The 14,166-nt window shown below is 31.4% G+C and overlaps 1 protein-coding gene across 1 annotated transcript in view; it reads left to right on the top strand.

Moving 5' to 3' along the window:
• Positions 1 to 3,020: 3,020 nt before the first annotated feature.
• Positions 3,021 to 14,166, top strand: part of LOC111634170 (TBC1 domain family member 15-like) — a 79,269-nt gene continuing 68,123 nt past the window's right edge. The window contains exon 1 of the mRNA XM_023378875.1: positions 3,021 to 3,054. Coding sequence (XP_023234643.1) covers positions 3,034 to 3,054 — 21 coding nt within the window. The 5' untranslated portion in view covers positions 3,021 to 3,033. The remainder of the gene's footprint in view (positions 3,055 to 14,166) is intronic.

Genomic DNA, 14,166 nt, shown 5'->3' with positions numbered 1-14,166 from the left:
TAGCGAGTATGGGTAATAAAAAAATTTCAAATTCGATTCTACACAGCTGCTGTCAAACAATAACTGAATTAAATCAGAAAAGTGCGAACGGTGAACCAGCGAATTAACTACTATCGACGATCGTAAAAAACTGTGTCCATCGTAGAGCGTAAAGCAAAGACCCGATTGTTGGGAGAATGGGAAATCGGCAGAAATAAGTCAAAATATTCGATTTGAATTTAAGCCGCACCCAAATTTTACGTCTTAATTAAAAATTGGAACAAAAGGTGCGGCTTAAATTCGAAGTAATAAAGTAATAATTAAAAAACAGTTCTTATATGGAGTGAAATTATAAATTAAATGTTTATGACGAAGTTTACTCTCAAGACATTTAAAACTTTGGTCCTTCTTCATATAACAACCTGAATATGACCTGAGTACAATACCAATCTTTCAATGAATTTTTCATATTTAATATTTTATTCTCATTAAAATATTAAATACTAGCTGTGTTACCCGTCGTTGACGGGATATTTATTTGGTGAAATTATATTTACTTACCTAAAGAGTATATCTGCAGAGAATTGTGTTACAGATTCATTATATTCTTATTAACGGTGTGGAATATTTTCTAGATAAACTTATTGAATAACCTCCCGATATACAAAATTTCGTGTTTTATCATCAGGAGCACAGATGAACAGATTTGCAGCTACTAACACGGGAGCACGCAACATAAAGTTGGCCATGTGAAAAGCAACTGCATCCCAGGTCAAGTCCCACAACTCTCGGGCTTTGAAAAGAGCAATATCATAGCTAGAAAATCGCACATTTCCCCCCAAAAAAACAGACATCCAAAATTTTAATCGAAATATAGTGATTTTGACAATTTTGACAATTTTGACTTAGTGCAAGGTGTACAGAAATAGTAAAATAAATTCTTAAATATGACGTAAAATTATTTTATCGCATTCGTTTTGTATTTTTGATCATTTTGTATTTGTTATACTAACTCAGTGTAGTATAGACCAGCGGTTTCCCTAAATATGGAATTGAGATCCCAAGTGGATTACCAATTCTTATGTGGTTGTGTAAACACTTTTTCATAAACATTGCTCCTCTGCTTACATAGTATCTTGAAAAGTGTTATATATTTTTTGGGGGGGTTCTTTGACATCCAAAGAAAAAGTATATACAAACTCCATTGAAGAATATTGACAATCAACAACAATAAAAAAAAAATTAGTAGATTTCTATACATGAAAAACAAATTATCCAAATAGCAATAATTGTAAGAAAACGAAAATTGGAATCATCGGCAAAAAAATGTGGACAAATGACAAACACAACGGACATGCGGAAAGAACCATTGATAAGCGGACTGTCCACGCAAAACACGGACGGTTGAGAACTCTGTAGTAATGTATTAATACGATATTTTCGAGTTTATTTGATTAAAATGAAATTTTTAATGATTTTTTTAAAATATGCGACTGTATCCCTGAGAGGACTCGTTGACATGTATTATGATGACTATCTAGCCTTGAGATTCTCCAAGATGAAATATTTCGATGAAAGAACTGGATTAGCAAAATCACAGACAAGGAACTACAGTGCAGATTGGCCGAATCGGTGAAAACATGCGATCCAGATATGTTTTCGAACATTTTTGTGTTGCTCAAAGTTTATGCCACAAACCCACTACATCACGTGAATGCGAAAGGTCAGCCAGCATGTTGAGAAGTCTAAGCAACTATATGAGAGCTACAATAGCTGAATTTCGTCTTAGGTCACTGTAAACGGTCTTCGTTACATCAAAATGCTTATATTTCCATATCGTGCCAGCGTGGAACTACCTCAGGCAACATAATAGCACGATTTCTTGTATCACAATCACAATCAAGTGACTGCGCATGCTGTAGTTAGTAGCCTAAAATAGACGAAAAGTAGTCAAGTATTAATGTTTTCCTTTAAAAAATTTCAAAATCCAACAGGTAACTTAATTCCATATAAATAAATTACATATAGATGTTCACGCTTTAGTTTTTTTTTTAAAAATGGTATATGAAAAAAATCTATCTAAACTTTGACAATTACTGTATTTCATTAAACGGCCGGATGGCCGAGCGGTCAGGGTGGCAGCCCAGCGTACTGGGGGACCTGAGATCGTATTCGGACGGGTCAGGGAATTTTCGGAGGTTAGTTTGTTTGGTTATAAGAGACCCTCTTAGTGCCCACGGGGCGGAAAAAGCATAAAAAAAGTTATTTCATCAAATATCCCACCAAGCGAGTGTATTCGTTTATGCATTGCAGTTTGCTCGCTTTCCCAATTTAGATTATTTCCAGCTAAATGTACAGGATAGAAATTTTGTTTTTCTCATAAGGTGAATTCTAGCTTCTGCTCTCCTATTACCAGGAGGAAGAACTTTTTAGTAGCTACATATTTAGATATCGAAGATGATAATGAATTAAGCAAATTCCAAATGTGTACTGTACCTACAATATATATTTTTCTTCTGTTTTCATTTTGGATTGTAAATAAATTATTATTTATACATTAGTTATGTTTTATTATCCTTTATTTAACATCATCAAGATTTTCAATGAGCAAAATTAACTGTCAGAAAAAGAATTACATTTAAATTTTTCAACCGATATATGAAACTATCAATAGATTTCTCGATAAGTATCAATAACAGGACCATAGATAGTTATACGGTTGATATCCATCCTCATTCCGCTTACTCGGGCGGCATATAGATTGGATATATCGTTAAAAAAATGTTTTTGCCTACTGCTGACATTCGACTGAACATGGCGGCCCTAAAACATATGAAGCCGCAGTGGATTTACTGTACTAAATTGTTTCTTAGGATTAACAGAAATTGTAAATTTTTATATATTATTTTAATTTAATAATTTTAAAGCAAAATAAAAATTTAACACAGTTATTTATTTTTGTTGTTTTCTACCACAGAAAAAAAAAAAATAATACAGTAAAATGAAATCCAATTGAAACACAGGTGGTGCTGTAATTTAAATCTGTCAAAGAAGATGGCGGAAAACAGGGGGACGGTATGTTTACAATAATATGAAAGTTTCTTTTAATGTTACTAATAATTAATATTTTTAGAATTTTATGAAATGTTAGAGTATGAATTACTTGCTTCTCATATTCTACAGCATTAATTATATATTAACAAGTATTGAAGTTGATTATTTATATATTGCGTATGTATTTGGTGTTAGTAAATAATAATAATCACATGAAATGTTATGATGTAATTAAAGGAATTTTCGGTTATGTTAATTATTTTATTTATTCATGTATAGATTCGTTAATTTAATTCACATATGGATACATTTAAAGTATTTATATATGAAGGTAGAACTTACAATAGCATTTTGTTTGTATTTTATTTATACGAGATAAATATGGTAAACGCAAGGGATATTTTCAATTAGAAGTTAATGATAAATAGATGTAGCAAAAACAATGATTGATAAAGTATTATCTATTTTGATTTGAAGGAGAAAATTGTGTGTTTACATTGAAGTTTACAGAATATTGTTCAAGTTAAGTAATGGAAATGTATTTTTCTTTTATGATTTATTGCGTAATTTAAAAAATTCGGTAGGAACATGCTGTAGGTCACATCAGCAGATAACTGTGCAAATATTTTATTAATTTTAAATTTAATAGTGTAAATGATATATTTACTGGAATGACTAATAAATATTACTTTAAAACATTTATTACTAAATCAAATATTCAATACAGTATTAATACTAAATTTTTACACAAATTAAATTACTTTACAATTTAAATCGATTTTTAAGATATAATAATAAATTTTTTATTTAAAAATTTAATTATTTCTGTAAAAATCCAGCTATATGTGAAAATTTCTGTTTAGGATGATGGGGTAATGGCACTAGTAGTCAACTGTTTAAAGCTGTTTTGGACTTTAATATTTTTTTATTACGATGTATAATAACGTGAAAAGCAAAATTTATATATAAAGTTTATTTACTTATAAAGTAAATAACCTTACAATATAAATAACCTTACAATAATAAATTACAAACTTTATAAAGTATTATAAAGTTTGTTCTATACTTGTCATGGAAAAGAAAACATTTTAAGAAAACAAATGCAAACTTTGTTTACATTATGTAAAAAAATTAATTGATCACATGGCTGTTCATCCAGTACTTGACCAGGAAATTTCCAAGTCCAACCACTGATGATCCAATTGTCAACTAGTTAAGTCAACTGCAGTTTTTATCTGTATAAATTCAATTGGATAAGTGGGAGAACTTACACATACACACTTATGTGAATTATTGTTTATTTACATTACAAACATCACATATGAGCTGATTGTTGCAGCAACATCATAAGGGGTTCTTGCTATTGGTGAACATGCCAAATGGAACCATCTGCTGCAATAATTGCAACCAACATTTTTTAATTTGTCCATTTCTATGTCACTATCTAAACCCTCGACACAACTTGCACACTTTTGATTCTCAGTGATCCCATTCTATTTTGTGATGCAAGAACTATTCTGTGTTTACCCTTTCAGTCACTACATTTCTTGGAATATCTTTCAAATTTTTTTTCAGTTTCCATTTTCCTTCTCTTGTATTCTTGTTCTTCTCTTGTATCTGTTTTGCTTTTTTTTTTTTGCTTTCTTTTTCTAATATGAACTTTCTCCATGACTTGGAAGCAAAAGCACTTGGTTGATGTTCTTTTCATTCATATTTCTTTTTTTTGTAGTAATTGTTGTGGCCAATATAAATGATGAAGAAAGCCAGGTAGTATGTTTCCATGTATATGGAAACGTGTCTCCTGGCTTTCCATCTTGTATATGGAATTTCTGGAGATAGATTTCAGTCAGACTGGTTTGTTTCAGAATTTTCAGTGCTTCGTGCGGTTCTTATAGACATTTTTTGCCTCTAATTCCAGAAAGAATACCAGAGAATGTTTTCTCTGTATATTGATGTGCTTGGTGTTTTTGGATTTGCTTTTTACCTGTGGCATTTTTATGTTTTGACACCTATGAATTATACAACTATTAATTTTTTATTTACAATTTTTATGTTTGATTTTGATTGGCTTGACATTTAAATAATAAATACCCTGGAATAACAGGCATTGTGGCACAAAGCCTGTGTGCATCAGTGGTTGATTACTGATTATTCTGCACAACCAGCATAGTTGCATGATCATTTATGGTGATCAACAACTGCGTTTTCCTTCATCAAGAGCATCACAAATGTGGCCACTGTAAAAGGACACCTGACATGTGCATTTTCAGCCATGGACACATGTTGCAAAATAAGTCACAAACTCCAGTACTTGACCACTGCAATCAAATATGCAAATTTACAGAGTCAGCATACCTAGTAGTCGACAACCTCATTTTTTTTACATAGATCAGAATTGATGCAAATTACTAACTGTAACAGGTGCTTTGATAGTTTACCACCCAGAAAATCAATTAAGTGAGCTCAATAATAGGCATTTTGTAGAAAATACTCACCTGAAATACAGAACCTTCATTATCTTTTAAAGACTGAAAATACCATACATGGTCTACTTATTACCAAGGGTGTTGTGCAATAAATTTTCCATTTTTGTTAGTGAGGCAATCTGTTATACTTACATATTAAGAAAGGGATTCGTAAGAGAATCCCTTTCTTAATATCCTTCCTGTGTAGATAGCTTGCCTAAACCTATTCAGATGGACTAATTATACACTGATTTCAGCTTACGTTGTCAGCTATTGGAAGCAGTCGGCAATGGAGCTCCTACCCTATTTGCTTTCATTGGCTTTCCATGCCAATAAAAACAAATGAGTATTATGTATGTTGATGCAATCCTTCCTAATTGCTGTTTTATGTATCTCCAATATTGCCAAAACTTTCACCTCCTCCATGCTGAAATTCCTCCATGCTTATTATTAATGCTGTTTCTTCAAGTCTAGCTTTAATTTCTGGTTTAGAGGCATGTAATGATAATGCTGTGGTTTGTTTCTATATCATGTTTATTCCTTAATTCTGTTTTTAAACAACCATCATAACTCCTAATTAAACCAAATCATCCATCTCCTAATTAAACCAAATCATCCATCTTCCATCTCTTAATGGGATATGATAAATTCCAAGAGCTCTAGATGAATCTATATCATCATCATTATCTAAACAAAGATGAACACCTGAAATCAGCACAAATTAACTTAAAATACTACTTTTACTAATGTTTCATCTGTTTTTAATAGACATTTTTAGATACAATATATATAACACAGAACTAAATGAACAAATTAAAATTGAATATAATTTTTCAAACAAATTACAACTTCAGTTTAAAATTATTTTTCAAACATATTACAAATTTGGTTTAAAATCATATTTGTCTTTTAATAATCAAAAATGATTTTAAAGTAAATTTGAAATTTGTTCAAAAAATTGTATTTGATTTTAATTTGTTTGTTTAGTTCTGTGTTATATGTATTGTACTTGAAGATGCCAGTTACAAACAGAAGAAAAAATTAGTAAAAATACTATTTTGATTAATTTTTAATTTCAGTTGTAGCCTACCACTAATGTTGGACTTAAGGAGATTGTCACATCTGGATAGGGGTACATTGTTGTTCTCATATTTTACAAGTTTTTTCAAGTATGTACAGTACATACATACTAATGCCATTTTCTCTATGTGCTTGAGTTCTATCAATGTATCTTTTATATTGGTGCAATGTGTAAATGCTCTTTTAACTAAACCTCTAAAGGCCACCATTTTGTACACAAATAAGTCATCCAAATGAGCAAGTATAAATAACAGAATGTATTTATACTTGATTGATTCAAGATTTTGTACATCTTTCTAAGATTTAAATCATTTTGCTAATCCCTCCATGTTCAATAGTTTTGACATTTAGGGGGGTCAGAAAAGTTATTTTAATATGGTGATTACATATTCTTTTCTACTTTATATTTTTGCTTTCTTTATGCAAATTAGCTGATTTGCAAAAAAGTTTTCACTCAACATTGCAAGAGTGGGAAATATTTTTTGACATACTGTATGTTTATCACTATAATTACACTTTTCTTAGATATAAAAACTAGAAATAATTGCTATGTTTATTACTGACTATTAAACTTTTTGTTACAAAGAGACAACCTTTGAGCAGTTAGAAACTTTTAATATGAAGGAACACTTTTAGCTGTGTAAATGGCTATCTTTAGGTTCTATAGTTCAAACAAATATAAAATACAAATTTTGGAATACATGCAAGTACAGTTATAAAATATATATCAGCAGTATAGTAGAGCCTCGATTATCCGACCCCCTATCAACCGACCCCTCGGTTAACCGACCGTCCTAGTCGGCAAATTTCAAATGATGTGGCGCTACAATATTTGGCTATGTCTTGGCTACTTTAATATTATTTTTACGTGTTTTAGCTGACAACACTGGATCGACCATGAAAGGGAGCCAGTATTTAAATGAGGCTTAACTTTCTAATTTTTAATGATACAATAGAGATGATTATTATTTTAAAAAATTTTTGTTAGGCTTAACATACATTAATATGAAAATTCAACGCAAAGTAGGTTAATAGTGATATACTAATATACTAATTACATGGGATATAATAATATACTTTGCCAAATTTTATTAAAACCTGTTCAGCGGTTTACACGTAGAAAAGGTGACAGACAGACAGTATTACCTTCAAATTTATAATATTAGTATGAATTAATATGAATTTCTGCTGTAAGGGTATGCAAGTTTGAGCTCTTTCTTGAAGTGGTATGCAGGAAAAATTAATTGGGAACCACTGGCATAGAGGAATAGCATGCTCAAAAATTTGATTATTATTTTATTTTGTAATTCTGAAAAATGTGCAACCCAGAGAAATAATCATAAGACCTGGAGCCCAGAGATGAAATGCAAAAACTGTGGGATTCCAGGTTAAATCTGGAGAGCTGGTCACCCTATTAATGATATTAATGATTAAAGTTACTGTTTTTTCAAAAATTGTTGAGTGTTATGAATTTTAAAAAAATGTTGACTTGCTGAATGAAGCTATTAAGCTTTATTCAGCAAGTCAAATCACTCAATTTTGAATATTAAAAATCATTAAGAATAAAGATTTTTGCTGTATTTTATGACTGTTTACACTTTTGTTAATGAACACAAATCAGCAAAAAAATGTTTCCAGTTGCTTTACTAATTCTACAGTCTTATTACTGTAGAAAAGTTTCAGTTAGGGGCTGTCCATAAAATGTCTGCATTTTCTTGAAATTTTTACTCTCCCTCTCATCCCAGTTAGTCTAAGTTTCTGTAACCCCCTCCTCTCTTCAGACATCCAACAAAACTCAACCCCCTTAAAACCTTCATCACTTTATGAATGATAGATACCATAAGTAGAAATGAAACATACCAAGAAATTATGAAATAAATGTAATAAAATGCATAAACTATATAAAATTTAATGAAATAAACAGATGTCTACTGAAACTCAACACCTTCCCTCTCTCTTGTCCAATTTTGTTTGACTTGTCGTAAACCCCCCTCTCCCTCCAATTATGGATGTCATTTATGGACAGCCCATTAGTGATGATAATGCCATTCCTATAAAGCAGTTCCAATTGGTTAAGAAATTGCATTTGAAGTAACTGCTTGGTTACCTATCAGAGGCTGATTTGTATAGAAAATACCAAAAAATGTGGTCACATATTGGAATAGGCACAAATTAGAGGTCTAGGTCCCATTTAAACACTGGAAAAATTTTGGAAAATTTTTCTGCTGGTCAGAAATGAGAGGTGATCACAAAGGGAGGTTTTACTGTAATAATTTATATCATTTGAAACAGTTTTATTTGTTCAATATTTTCAGTTAATATTTTTGTTATTTAATATGATTTATCTTAAAAAATATTTATATTTTTGATTATGATATTGNGGCTTAACATCGATGAAAATTCAACGCAAAGTAGGTTAATAGTGATATACTAATATACTAATTACATGGGATATAATAATATACTACACTAATAATAGATTTTTTCATACTTTTTGGTTATCTGCCCTTTCAATTATCCGACCAACCCCAGTCCCCAATTAGGTCGGATAATCGAGGCTCTACTGTAATTAAATAACATCAAAATAGTTAAAAAATTAAAACCAACAATAATACAATGTAAAAATGGTTGTTTGGTTGATTAAGAATAAAATAATTTTTAACAATGTATTATATATTTTTAAATGAAATTGAAATGCCCTTAAGGAGATACTTCCAGGCTGGATGGAATGTATCAATGTCCTTATTAATGTACACGTCAGTTATGGCTTGCATATAAATTTGCAGAACTACTGCAACTTTGGCTTTAGATGCATCAGGAATCTTCTTAACAATCTTGATTTCATCCCATCTTATAAAATTTATGGGAACAGATCCAAAAGCAGCTAGTGCCATATTACACTTATTGGTGTCAACATTCCTTCCATATTTTTTCAGTCTTGTACCTAATTGTTCTGAACTTTAGCCTTCACATGGTACAGTGGTGGGATTCAAATAATTTAACAACCATTTTGCTGTCTTGATGACCATTTTAATTACAAAAGTGATATACTGAAAGGTAGTTTATTATTTCATTTAGTTAATACTTAAATAAAAACAATAAAAGAGAGATACAAAACTAGATTATGTTAAATGAAAGAGTTTTAAAATATTAATGAAAAAGTATTAAATAAGTTAATACCTGATAAAATACAATAAAACTGCTATTTAAGATAATTCCATATTGCTTCTTGATTGGCTTCTTCATTTGCAATTTTCTTCACTTTTATCCGAGCATCATTGGTGTGTGATTTATCCTTAATCATCTTATCACTGCAGGAATAGGATCCTGTTCCTTTAGAGGTTGGCCAATTAGACTAATAGTCATTGTGTTTGATATACTAGAAACGATTAGATGACTTCTCTGAACATATTATGTTTATCTTTGAAAAACCCCTTTCTGCTTCAATTTGTTAATTAAAAGTGTCATTAAATACAAACAGTTGTTCTTCAGCTGCTTTCCATAGAACTAGTAGGGTACTTGTTCAATATTCCAGTAATCTGGCTCCAAAAAATTGAGAAATTGCAATTTATTAATATCTTGAAATTGGCTGCAACTTGCTTTTAAATGTTCGCAATCCATTAGTTTTTTTTACAAATTTGTTACAATGTTTTCTAAAAGTTTCCTGAGGAAGCATGACAAATCTATGATTTTCTACAAATTTTAAATTGTGAGGATGTGAACTCTTTTGTGAGTTTTAAATGGCTTAAACAATTATAAAATTATTTTTCATCATTATTTCCTTTTTTTTCTCCAGTTTTGTTGAAGCTAGACCTTTTGACCCCTCAGAGTACTGCATCACCTTTTGAAGTCGTTTAAGGTGACAGATAAAGTTCTCCCCTCACCCCAGGAGATTATTCAGTTCCACCTTTGTTATAATGTACAAATCAGTAGCCAATTAACAAGAATCTCCAACTGTTACATGATAGAGGGTAACAAAAAGGTCAACTGCAAGAGTAGACCTATCCAATCAAATGACTCACAATTACACAATTATCACCCAGGTGGCCCCGCAGATGTTCTGAACTTAGCCACCTGCGGCAATTAATTTAAGAAGTTTGACAGCTGTTGTGACACTTTCCCATCATAAATAATGGATAGAAAAGATAATAAATCAAAAGAACCGTGGTTTGATGGATGACAAGTAAAGTAAACAACACATGACGCAAGTCAAGAGTTACATGCGATTGCATCAGATTTTCCCCCAATAATTCCCCCTCCGGAACATGTATAAAAAGGGATCACATCCACACCTCGGGGCGATCGCCGGGGAGAAACTCTTAAGCCTGCACCTATAGAACCCTCTGCTCCTGACTTGGAAACTTCGCAGTCCTTGATCGCCACTGCAACTGAGGTAAAGACTTAGAAAAATTCTACTTCCCTCTCTGTTGGTTTTAGGTTAGATTTTAGAAACGGAAAGGACAGTGGACCTACGGAGGTCCCAACTGGAAAGACGGTCGTTGTCTGTCTTTCCAGTTGGGACAGTAGTATTTGTATTGTTTGTTATTAATTAAATACAACCATTCCTAATTTTAATAATGTGTCATCCTTGAGTATGACCGATACCTTGTCACAACCTCGCTACCCCTTCCATTCTCTTAACTGAAGCCATCCCTGACAAAGAAGCTGATAAGTGGGGAGAAGCTCGGCGCTCTACCTCCTTGGTTCTCACAATATTTTTGAAGGTTTCTGAAATAATTAATTCATCAACTTTTTTGTGTGAACTCTCTTTTTTTCCAAGCATTTGAAATACTTTAATATATCTTATCACGAGTTTTTAACCTTTATTATGTCTATATTTCTTGCTTGCAGTGCATTTGAAAGAAGAGAAATTTAGTTTAAGATATCAATCATCAATGCCAAATCAGTTATAAAATATATATTTTCAAGATGGGCAGCCATACCCAAGTACTTTTTATTTGAATAAAAATAGTGATTTAATGCTGGACAAGCATGTCACACAGCTAGGGTTGATCTTAAAATACAGACAGTCCATGTTGGTCCCAAAACTCTACCAATCTTTATAATTTCAATTCCAAGTTGTTTGGATATTTTGGAAAGTTCAATTTGGTTCTTATTGGATTGATGAAAAATAGAATATATCTTATCAATAAATATTTTAAAATGATTTACTTGCTTTATTGAATCATGTAAAACAAGGTAGAGGCAATGATTTGAACAGTGCCATATTATTATGTTTGGAAACTTTTTTGCAATCCTAGTGCTTACTCCAGATTTTCTCCCAAGCATAACAATGGCACTTTCACAGCAAACTCCTATTAAATTTTTTTTGAGGTAGTTCTTAGTAAGTCCAACATTTTTAAAAATTTTCCATAACTGAAGAACATATTGTCTCTGCATCTTGTTTTTCCAATTCAGCTAGTTCAATGAAAATTGTTGATGTAACTGAATCCTTGACTTTTAAGAAAGGTATAACTGGTTTGTAGGATATTGTTGAAGCTTCATCAATAATCAAACATATTTGCAGATTATTTTCAGTAATTTTATTAAATATTTCTTTTTTAATTTCCTTTACAATGAAATTAACAAATGCAAGGGAATAAAAATGAAGTATTTCATCAAAGGTGTAATGAGTTTTATAAAATGAATAAATAAATATTAACATTTCAAAATGCAACAGACATTTTCTTCTAACAGTCATATATGAAAATTTACATAAATAAATTTTAATTTATTTTAAAACTGTAATAATACCATATATGCTTCATAAATATTAACATTGTCACAATGCCTGGCTGCAGTTTTTAATCATATTTTTGATTTATTTAATTTAAAATATATGCTCTCCACATTTAATTAGTAGTATCTTACCCCTTACAACATACTTTTGGGGCTGCCATAAATTATGTAAGGGTTATTTTGGCCATTCTAGACCCCACCCACCCCTGTGTAAGAAACCATAATATTTTTTTTATATCCCCTCCCCTTCCCTATCTTACATAATATTTTGGCATGATTTTATAGAAAGACTTTTTTTATGAAACCCTAAGAACCTTAGGTTCAAAATATATAATTATTAATTAGTTAATTAATATGTACTATTATTTATAAAAAACTTTGTGAACAAATTTAAAAATATAAAAATTTAATGAATTTGAACGAACAATTTATTTTAAGAACTTTATTTTTTAATTATTAACAATCTTATTATTATTATTATCATTAATCAACATCATAATATTTATTTTTATATTAATTTTAATTTTCACAAAAGATGCAAAAAACTTTGCCAGATCGACTAGCTAGTGCACATGTAAACAGAAACGTCATACAAAATAAAACAAGAAAGAATAGAGAGAAACTGCATTCCGTTGCCATATTGATTACATCTTTGCTAAGGCCAAGAAAATAAACTACATGCTGCTAAAATATGCTAGGTGCACCTGGGGACTAAATAATAAAGCTTATAAAACTATATAATGGGGCAATCAACCAATGCTACTTTACTCTGGCTATGGTCATGTAACTAGTTAAAATTCAGTAGCAAGTAAATTACTCTCTCTTCAAAGCCAGTTTGCCATCAGAATTTCAAAGTGCTGCAGAACTGTTTTTACTAATGCCTCTCTGATACTAGCGCAGCTTCTTCCTTTGCCACTATGTATTGTAGAAAAGGTTCTAAACTACTATATCAGAACTACAAATATCAAGGCTCAACAACGGTCTCTACTCCTATCTATGGCTGTTCATATGGTACCACATTGCAATTACCCTACTATCTCTGGTCATTTGGTATCATCTGCTTCCTCCATGGATAATCATGCAGACATTAATATCTACACAGATGGGTCCAGAAGCTCCCTTCTTGTCGGCTCAAGTATCTGTACCTTCCTCCCAACTGACATATTTTGCCAAAAATATTTTAGAAGATACAGATACCTCCCATATACCTCCATCTATCAAGCTGAACAAGATGCTGACTATCAAGCAGTTCAGTGGGCCACTTCACTACCAAACAAAACTCTATCTATCAACATTTACAGTGATTCTCAGTCTGTCCTAAAAGCTCTATTAAATCCCAATTGCAATAGCAATAAAATCGCATATATCCAGCACCATATTAAAAACCATGTAAATAAGATAACTTCTATATTTGTTCCTGGCTATACTGGCATACTAGGAAATGAAAAAGACGACTTTGAGGCTAAGGACACTGATTTGGACTACATTCGCATCCCTCTCTCACGTAGCAGCCTTAAAAATTATATTCGTAACAACGTTATGCAAAAGTGGAACCAGTAAAAGTAGTTAAGCAGTAAAACTGGTAGAATAACAAGACTTTATTTTCCTAGTGTTGAATGCAGGTTCTCATCACTACTTAGAGATTTAACGTTTGCTACTGCTCAACTACTTACTGAGCATGGTAATTTTAGAAGCTACCAAGCGATGTATAACCGGGCAGAAACTGCTCCTTGCTTTTGTGTACAGAAAACCTAGACACCGTCGACTATATGATCTATCATTGTCCAATTTACGATCAACATACACTTATTCTGAGATTAGAAATTTTTACGCTTGGTTTCGGGTGGCC

This window comes from Centruroides sculpturatus, unplaced genomic scaffold (genome assembly GCF_000671375.1).
Source record: "Centruroides sculpturatus isolate CEXI.00-Female unplaced genomic scaffold, Cexi_2.0 scaffold741, whole genome shotgun sequence".
Classification (NCBI taxonomy): Eukaryota; Metazoa; Arthropoda; class Arachnida; order Scorpiones; family Buthidae; genus Centruroides; species Centruroides sculpturatus.
The sequence above is the reverse complement of the archived record's forward strand: the minus strand, read 5'-3'. Positions and strand labels throughout refer to the sequence as shown.